A 9,673-nucleotide genomic window follows, 5' to 3' on the forward strand; every position below is an offset into this window, starting at 1 on the left:
TTAATCATGTTCATTAATTATATATTGTGGGGTTAGTTTTTGTCAGATACTATTTATGTTCAATTTTAAAGAAAAAAATTTAAAATTATTTCTGACCGCCATCATGTACGATGAACGAACACGATTAGAGGATTCCGGGATCCTCACAAATCCAAAGAGGATCCTCATTAATGAGAATTCAAGGTTCATGCTTGTCAGTGGCAATACTGACACTGTAATTCTATCAAATTATCCCTTGTTTTTGTTCGTCTCAAAATCGGTTTCCACCGCATAGCCCTTGGTGCTTCCCATTTTTTTTGCAGGCCAAGTTAGTAAAGAGAAGTTGGTGATTTTGGTTGCTCTTGATTTGATTTCTTTTAATGCGATTTATGACCATGGAAGGAACTCGTCTTGATTGAGGGTTCGATGTGCCTTGGGTGCAAGAACTTTAGAATATGCCTTGTTCGTGTCAGTGAAGTGAAAAGATTTTAATGGTTGATGTGGTGAGGTGGGATGTAGGGAAGGCGAATCACATCAACCCTTCCGAACTAGTCAAAGGGATCAAATTGATAAATAATTACGTTAGATTACTCCTATTGCAAGAAAATAAAATTTCAGCGAAATAAATTGCGAGAAATTAAGTGTGTACGATCCAATCGATTAGGAAAGAGAGAGAGGCGGGGGTGAGCAGGGGACTTGGTGAATGAGCATGTGTTAGAGTAGAATCCTCATCTCCGGCCGGAAAGGATGGATTATAGTCTAGTTGCTGAGGCTGGAAACGTCAGCCGCCCCCGCGACTACTTTTGGTGAAGTTCCGATTGCTTCCACTACCACACCACAAGCCCTTGCCGCTGCCTCCTCTTTCACCTGGCATAACTGTCTTGATCATCATAGTTTCAAATCATGTCTCGTCTTCATCATAGTCTAGGTCCTTCAGTTAAGCTAGAAAATTCTTTTTGTACGGGCTGCCCACTTAGGAAGTTTGATCAACTTCCTTTTTATGTAAATGATAATAATAGTGCTTCCTCTTCAATTTATGTTATAGATTCTGATATATGGATGTCTGTCGCATTTTTCGTTAGGTGTTACTGGTATTATGTTATCCTTATTGATGATTTCTCACATTTTATTTGGACTTATCCTATGAAGCGGATTGATTTAAGGGTAAATGGCACTAAGGACATTTACCCTTATGTTATCCTTGCCAAGTTTCTTCTTTTACCGTTGTAGGACTCTTTTACCTATAAAAACTCAACTATAAGGGTAAATGTCCTTAATCATATGAGCAACAAGGCTCTCGCAAAATCTGATATTCTGTTTATTAGTAAACATAGGGGTAGAGAAAATGTTAATTTGAGCATAATAGAGGTTGGTTATATCTGGCCAACTTATTCCCCTCATAGGAGAATCCCCGCCCTAAACCTTAATGCTTGTATAAAAAATGCAAAAGGATAGATTTCACCATTAGAACTTGATAATCTAATACAAAGGAACTGATATTAATGAATTCAACTTTAAAGAAACAGATACAAAATCCAAATGGTGCATGCGTTTTTACAGTTAGAGATGAATAAATTAACGATTCTATGTTCGTCTCTGATTTGAAAATCTCAGATTCTCATATATGCATTACTGGGTTTTCTTTTCTGTAGCTACTTGTACATCTGATTCATCACCAACATCTTTGATAACATCTCCTGCTTTATCCAAGGCTGACTCAAAAAAGTCTTCCACCCGGTCTTCCAGTGCTTCCGCCTACGCGCAATTTTCATACAAACACTAATTAATTGCATATATATGTTTATCGTTGATTAACTTAGAGATTTAAATTACTTGTAGAACACTAACTAATTATGTAAAACAAACCATATACCTTCTCAATCAGCTCGTCAGCAAGGTGAGCATCTTTGGCTGCTTCTTTGGCTACATTTTCAACTAATTCAAGTGCAGTCTTAAGCTTTCCCTCAGGAAGACTATCACCTATATCATCTGCCACTTCCTCCACTTTCTCGGCTACCTGTTCTACCACCTCCACCACTGCTTCAACTGTGTCTACAATCATGTCCACCTCCTCTGAAAAATCAAAACAAATTCAAGCAATGATCATGAGAAATATGGTAATTAATCAATAGATTCTTAAATTCAACAAACTCTCGTCCATGAAATTTGAACTCAAAACTTCCTGCAATAAGATGGTTATGAATACTTACTTTTCAATGCTAGCAAGGGCCCCCATTTGCTCCTCGAGAAGGGTAATATTACTGATAGTACAATCCCTATCAACCATCCTTTCCTGTTTAAAATTGTCGATCAGATTTCAGTTTTATCTTATATTACTTGCAAAGAGATTAAAAAAAAGAGAGAAGACGACTAGATTCATTAGTACAGAATCTAGAGAAAGAGAAAAACAGAGGTTTCATTGCTAATTACCAAGAGTGGGAAGGATCTGGAACTCCTGGTAATGGAAAACTATTGCATACAATCTTGTTCTTCCTACATGGTTGATTGCTGAGACTACTCCTTTGGCCAATTGTGAGAGGCAACAATGCATGGTTGGTTCTGAAACCTTGCTGGCATTTCAACGTCGATGATGAAACATGCCGGAACAATCCAGGAGGCTTTACGAAAAGGCGACTATGCCACTTGCAAAGATCAGTTGATGTGAATGTCGACATTAGTTCTTCCTTTGATCAACTCCTACAATTAATAGTAATATTTTTAAAGTATTTCTGGTGATGAGAGGTTTGTTCCTTGGGTGCTAGTATATATAGGCTATTTAGGTTCAATGAAAAAACTAGTCAAAGGAAAGTAGATAGAAATAATCCAAGAGGGGCTCCATGATTATTGTAATGGATTTGGTATATGGATACATATATGCACGCCCAACACATTGGACCTTAGGAAAGTACCAAACAGATGACTTGTTCTTTCCTTAGCCTCTCATGGTCAACTACGAGTTTTCTTGACTGTAATTATTATTAATTGCTATACGCCAACGTGTTTAAATATGATAATACTCTCTGTGAAATTAATATTTTTCGTCATAAGTTTGGGTGATAATGAAGACTTTTTCGGAAAATATATATTATTAACATTAATTAATGACAATAGTGTGTGGATTGATCCTTCACATGGCTTACCCCAGCACCAAGGCCAGCTAGACGCTGATAGGGATGATAGATCTAGCTTTCCATTTGATATTACGCAAGGACAAAACTGTTGGTACACCATTTGTCTCTAACTTGTAAAACAAGAACGAGGATTTTCTTCGAATTCTCTTTGTCAGGATCTCGGGAATTTTTAAATCGTGTCTATTCATCGTATATCGTACGGTCATAAATTATTTTAAATATTTTTTTTTAAAATTAAATATGAATAATACCTGATAAAAAGTGACCGTACGATGTACGATAAACAGACATGATTTAAGGATTTCTAAAATCCTCGTAAAAAGGATCGGGAGAGGATCCTCATTCGTAAAATAAGAAAACACGTTTAACATAGAATTGTCAGAATAAAGAACCGTTGGCTTAAGCATTTTAAAAAGGGTTCGTCTACGGTACTTTAATAAAAAAAGGTATGAGTATTATTTAATTTGAACATTATCCTAAACGGATAATGATAAGGAGGTTAGATTTATAGATAAAATTTTGTAAACTAAATGACATGAAAATTAATGATTGAGTTATTACTCAAGCGTTGATAAGTATGCTCAATCCTATTGTGACAAATCATTTAATTTGTAAATTTTGTCTACAAAATTAGTTTCCCTAGCATTATCGATAATGCAATATTGTTCAATTATAGTATATTATCTTATCGGGAAGTGTTATTGGCACTCCAAAAATCTCATTTTACACTCCTACAAATGTATTTTTCTTTCCAAATATAGAAAGTTTGGAGTATAGAATGAGATTTTTGGAGTGCCAATAACAATTCTCTATCTTATTAGTGTAATCTAATATCTATGCCAAAAAGTGCAACATTTGTATAATAATACCAACGTTATTTGGTGTAAATAAATACAACAATAAAAGAATTATGTAACTTTGGATGTAAATTTGAACGTACAGTGTACCCCTATCTTAGACTTTGTATGTTGACGTTATGTTGTAACACGATCACGATGTTGTGTAAGTTTATAACGTTTCCCAATAACATACGTCTACACTGTAATACTATGCCATTGGTTACACTGTAATGGTACGTCATTGGTATAAAATAAACATTAAATTGTAAGTATGATCTGCAAATGAAGATTAAGAAATTGAACAGTTTTAATTTTGAAATTTGTAAGGTGATGATACGTTATTTGCAAGTGAATGAATGAGTTTATTCTCTCTTTTATTTGCCAGTTGAAGAATGAGCTTATCCCAAGAGAATGCAAGTGCATTTAATTAGAGTGTCGTAAAGCCGGATGGGTGCTCATTCTCACATGGATAGTGGTCAAGAAGACCACTGGAAAAAGAAAAGAACATTATTAGCCAAAAACCAAACCGAGGTGAAGAACCGCAGCCTTCCAATCCAGCCATCCTGCAAATACTGGAAAAGGAAACGTATCTAAATTCCGAAGAAACGGGACTTTGTCGTCTCATAACCAAATGCATAGCCGTGTTTGACGCAAGTACCATAGTTTAATGACAAGCTGCATTATATATCGGGGGAGGTTTTTTCGACAGGGTAGCAGACAAGCCTTCATATATTCTGCAACATTCAGATTAGTTGTTAAGAGAATTTTCCGGTAACGTTTTTTGTGTCTCTTTCTCTCTCATTCTTACGTTTAAGGTACCTCAGTAATCTCTCTGATGCTTGAAAATGAGGTATTCTGGGAGCTTGCATCAGTTGGCAGAGCTTACAAGTGTCGTATTGTAAAGCTCTTACTAGAGATCTATATATACAAGGCACCAACCATGTCAAACTTGGGATGCAAGTCAGAAATATATTTAATTTGAGAGAGCAGTGAACTGGTAGACTTATTCGGATCAGGAATAATACTTGCATTTTTCAGTAGGGAAATGCATATATTTCACCCCTTACGAATAATGTATATTCATTGTATTAATTTTATAAGCGGAACCTTTCAATTTCTTAATCTTCATTTGAAGATCATCTTTGCAAAAAAATCATTCGAACCCCCAACAAATTAAGAGGGGACAAGCAAGCACTTGGACATATAGCACAACAAAATTCAATTACAATTTTACCCATTTAGAAATTACTTGGAATGATAATTTGGGTAGCGACACTTGACCATGTCATCTATAATGTGCCTATCAAAAATATAACATCATCGTAGTTTTATCCCACTTGACCTACGCTAGTCCCACATTATGTGATAGTTGTCTCAATAGCTCAGTGCTACCAAAATTTCTCTTCATCATATAGTTATAGATGCAAAAATAGAAGGAAATAAAATATCTAGATTACCCATGTGTTGTAGGTTTGTTATTTCTAATTTTGCCTCGGTGGTTCTGGTGGCAAACCTTGCTAAGTATTTGAATGGTTAATTTACGGCGGTTTAATAGCCATTTTGTTTTCATTTTTTATTTTTTTAGCTTTTAGTTTTAAGCTTTAAGAAAAATGAAAACAAAAGATAAAAATTAAAAACGAAATAGTTATCAAACAATTATTAAATTTGACATTTAAATTCATGTATAAACATGAATCCTACTCTTCGTTGAGCACAAAGAAAATTGAACAAAAGAAAAGTACTTATTTTGGTGAGTTCTATTTAATGTGTTGATGAAGAACAGACCATTCGTGTTCCTGTTTTACTCTTCTGGCAAATATTGGGTCGTCTTGGTACTGCAAAAGTCTAATGCCCAGCAAACAAAATTTCAGCCCACACAACAGGAGAAAGAGACTGATCTAAAAGAGGATATAAAAAAGGGCAGAATTTGGGCTTCTATGGCCGAGGGTTTAAAAAGGTTGGGTTGGTTGGGATAAAAGAGACCTGGGCTTCTATCATCCGCTGGAAATTTGCGGGCATTTTGGGGTGCAAATCAAGAAGGCGTACGATATGTAGGGCTGGAAAAAAATCCCAAAAATCCCAAACCAAACCGAAAAAATCCCGATCCCAAACCAAAAAAATCCCAAACCAAAATTCCCGAAAATTTCGGTATGTCATCCCGAACCAAACCGAAATTTTCGGTATGGGATTCGGGATTACATCTCCATTTTTTCGGTATTCCCATACCGAATAAAATAAATATTATATATATATATATATATTATTTTTTAATTATAAGAGAATTATTTTTTAATTAATGGTATTGGTAGCCACTAGTGTGATTAATCTTTGTCTCAACTAAATAACTAATGTTTGTTTGTTCAATTTGTTTGTTTCTATATTCCAGTTGTCTCAACTAATGTGATTAATCTTTGGATATTAGTTTCCTGCATACCTAGCCACTAGTGTGATTAATCTTTGGATATTAGTTTCCTGCATACCTAGCCACTAGTGTGATTAATATGTGGATATTAGTTTCCTGCATACCTAGGCAAATCAAGGAAACAAAGGAGCAAAGACCATTATGCATGCATGAACATATCAGTATACATAAATTGTATATATATACACGGACAAGGTGGGTACAGGGCATGCAATTAGTTGAGCTCAAATTTTTTTCTTTTGTTTTCGAGTACACAATATAGTTGTTCTTTCAGACATGGGCGCCGCCAAAATTTTCATTTAATTACAACTATATGGAGGAGGAATCAAAGTTGGAATGTGGGGTGAGATGGCATTAGCCCAAAAACTTTGTGCACAAATGGGTAGTGGGTAGATTGAAACTTAATTTTAGCCCAAAAACATAATATGTCAAATTTTAGCCCAAAAACATAATATGTCAAATTTTAATCCAAAAGCCCAAAAACATTTCGGGATTCCCGATTTGTCCTGAAATCCCGAAATTATTTCGGGATTCCCGAAAATTGGGATTCCCGAAAATTTGGTTTGGGATTGGTATTGAATTTGGGATTCCCAAAAATTTCGGTTTAGGAATCGAGACAAGGGTTTTGGTATGGGATCCCATACTGAACCATCCCTAGATATACGAATGACGTGAATGACAATATAACAATCGAATATCACCTCCACGTCAGTAACACTGTATAATACCCTTGGGGGATAAAAAAAAGGAAAAAGAATAGTTAACGCGGAATGAGTTTTAAAATCTCATTGACTTTCTACAGTGCCAAAAAGAAACGCAAAACTACCAAGTAAATGCACTTTTGCTCATGATCATTTTGATGTGGTGTATACTTATCATTTTATTTATCCTAATTATATGAGTTTGAATTTTAAAATTTGTGTTTATCAATTACGTAAATTTTAAAATTCAAACTTATTTAACAGTGATAAATAGAATGATAAACATTGGTAAGTAAAATGCTCCCCAAGGAAAAGTCATTTCGAAAGCGAAATTCTTCAAGGAAGCTACGTCCCAACAAGCAAAAGTCCTCACCCACAGCCACCATTTCTCTCCATCACAATCCATTCAAACCTCTGTCTGCGGTGGAAACCAACCCTCCAAACAAAACCTTCACCAACTTGTTGCCTTTTGACTCTCTCCGAAGTCTGATCCTTCCCTTCTCTGGATCATAAGCAATGAAAGGTATGAATTTCTAATCCCCTGTTTTGGATCTCCTCTGTTTTTGCTCTGTTTGGTTTTGTTTCAATGGAGTTTGATCACAAAAATTTCCTGGCAAAAACAAGTCTGAGTGAGCAATTCGTTTGTTCACTTCCTTGTAATCCACTCTTGAACAAAGGGGGTTATTGTATTGAATCTTGTTTCAAAACCTGCCCTGATGTCTGTAAGAATCTTGTAGTCTATGGTGGTGGTCAGCTTGCTCCTCCAATTGTACCAAACCCTCCTACGCCGCCATCTACGCCGCCGCCATCCCTGACTGAGGATTATTATCACCCCACATCTGAGCGGAAGCAGTTGATTGAAACAAGTATGACTATCACAATTTGTACGATTGGGGCTGCTCTTCTTCTTGCTATTGTTTTCTCAATTGTTATATTTTACCGCCGCCGCCGCCGCAACAATTCGTCGAGGAGTAGGTCTTTACCGATTTTGTTTGATACCCAACAAGATTTTATTGATGAAGATCACGGTCCTGTTCTTGATCATCCCATTTGGTACATACACACTGTTGGTCTCCCACAATCTGTGATTGACTCTATAACTGTCTGCAAGTTTCGAAAAGATGAGGGTTTGATTGAGGGAACGGATTGTTCTGTTTGCTTGAATGAGTTTGAAGAAGATGAGAGTCTTAGGCTTTTGCCGAAGTGCAGTCATGCCTTTCACATCCCTTGTATTGATACCTGGTTGAGATCACATAAGAATTGCCCGCTTTGCCGCGCCCCGATTGTTTATGACACTGCTAGTGTTCAGGTGAGTGACCCGGAGCCTGTTTCGAGTGGTTCAGGTTCAAGGGATAGCGGTGAGGTGGAGAATTTGGAGGGTGATGGAGGGGCTGAAAGTGTTGGAAGTTGGACTAATGAGGTTGGGGCTGGAGAGGATGGTAATGTTTCTGTAATTCCAATTGAGGGAAGGGCAGCTGAAAGTTCGAGGAAGGTTTTGCGAAATTCTATTGTGCCTGTGGGAAGTAGTGATCCGAGAGCATTAAGTGATTTGACTGACAATCGGCGTGTTACTGAAGAGGATATTCAACCAATGAGGAGATCAGTTTCGATGGATTCAATGTCTGCTTTGAGAATATATCGCGATGTGGCGAATGTAATTCCTGAAGAAGGAAGTTCGAATTCCCAATCACATGTAAAGAATATGAATTCGGGGAATGTTTCGAAGCATGGCAGTTCAAGTTCTAGCCTAGCCAAACTAATGAGAAGTTCTTCAATTGGGTTTTCTCTGCAGATGGGGTCAATATCAATGAAAAAGCCCTTTGCATCTGGCAGGAAGCTTTTTTCATCCAAACATGGAAGGAGTCTTAGCTCAATCCTACCCTTATGAAGATTTGGGCACCTCTGGGCACCCTCTATAATGTCTCAAGTTTTAAGTCAGTTTCTAGCAAAATCAAGAAATCAATGGCCTTCTAAACGGCCATTGCGCCATTCCTACATGAGAAAAACCAAGTTGGTATAGTGATGTGTCAATACAAAGGACACTCTGAAGCGGTTGTACATTGAAATAAGGGTTCTGGTACTGAAATTTCAAGTTTTTTAGGCTCTCAAAGGTAAGAAAATAAAAAGAACATATGGACTGCAACAAGTGTGGTCTTATATTATGGCTTCTGATAGTGATTTTTCTTTTGTTGTTAAAGTACATGTCTTCAGCGCAGAATGCGTGAAATCTTCAAGACAACATATACTTTTTACTACCAAATTTGTCGTAATTTCAACTTTGAATTGTCTTTCTCTCTTTTGCTGCATTAATTCCTCAAGTTTGCTTTTGCAATGCTTCTGCATACTTTGGCAAAGTCATTTCATAGCATTATGTATGTAGATATGCTTAGGGAAGTCCATTTCTCATAATTGTTTTTAAAGTTGATATTGATCGATTGAAATTTGAGGAAGCTGAATCTGTTAATGACGCTTGACGCGATTATCTGCCATATACACCGGTTAAAATTCTCTGAGGATTGTTATGGTTTTTAAACTGGTAAGTTGCTGGCATACATAACTGCAAGTGCACATGAACTCATTATTTAGAGCTTAAGCAGTGAG

At 36.5% G+C, this 9,673-nt stretch overlaps 2 protein-coding genes across 3 annotated transcripts; one reads left to right on the forward strand and one right to left on the reverse strand.

Annotated features, from left to right (window-relative positions):
- Positions 1-1,421: 1,421 nt before the first annotated feature.
- On the reverse strand, positions 1,422-2,731 carry LOC137729256 (uncharacterized). The gene is made up of 4 exons (XM_068468132.2): positions 2,410-2,731; positions 2,190-2,272; positions 1,853-2,052; positions 1,422-1,734 (listed from the first exon to the last, which is right to left on the reverse strand). Exons 1-4 carry the CDS (start codon positions 2,652-2,654, stop codon positions 1,609-1,611), a joined length of 654 nt encoding a protein of 217 aa, XP_068324233.2. The 5' UTR covers positions 2,655-2,731; the 3' UTR covers positions 1,422-1,608.
- Positions 2,732-7,394: 4,663 nt separating this feature from the next.
- On the forward strand, positions 7,395-9,364 carry LOC137744197 (uncharacterized). Of its 2 annotated transcripts, XM_068484071.2 has the most exons (2): positions 7,395-7,595; positions 7,810-9,364. In XM_068484071.2, exons 1-2 carry the CDS (start codon positions 7,589-7,591, stop codon positions 8,958-8,960), a joined length of 1,158 nt encoding a protein of 385 aa, XP_068340172.2. In that variant the 5' UTR covers positions 7,395-7,588; the 3' UTR covers positions 8,961-9,364. The 2 variants fall into 2 exon arrangements, with proteins under 2 accessions (XP_068340172.2, XP_068340164.2); XM_068484063.2 differs by having other exon boundaries at positions 7,507-9,364.
- Positions 9,365-9,673: the final 309 nt, after the last annotated feature.

This window comes from Pyrus communis, chromosome 15, assembly GCF_041283825.1.
Source record: "Pyrus communis isolate YQ-2024b chromosome 15, ASM4128382v1, whole genome shotgun sequence".
In the NCBI taxonomy this organism is placed as follows: domain Eukaryota; kingdom Viridiplantae; phylum Streptophyta; class Magnoliopsida; order Rosales; family Rosaceae; genus Pyrus; species Pyrus communis.

Coding starts and splice junctions, on each gene's coding strand:
- LOC137729256 (XM_068468132.2), bottom strand. CDS start 2,654: ATGTCGACATTCACATCAACTGATCTTTGCAAGTGGCATAGTCGCCTT. Junction 2,053..2,189: donor GCCCTTGCTAGCATTGAAAA/GTAAGTATTCAT, acceptor TTGATTTTTCAG/AGGAGGTGGACATGATTGTA. Junction 1,735..1,852: donor CTGACGAGCTGATTGAGAAG/GTATATGGTTTG, acceptor AATTGCGCGTAG/GCGGAAGCACTGGAAGACCG.
- LOC137744197 (XM_068484063.2), top strand. CDS start 7,659: ATGGAGTTTGATCACAAAAATTTCCTGGCAAAAACAAGTCTGAGTGAG.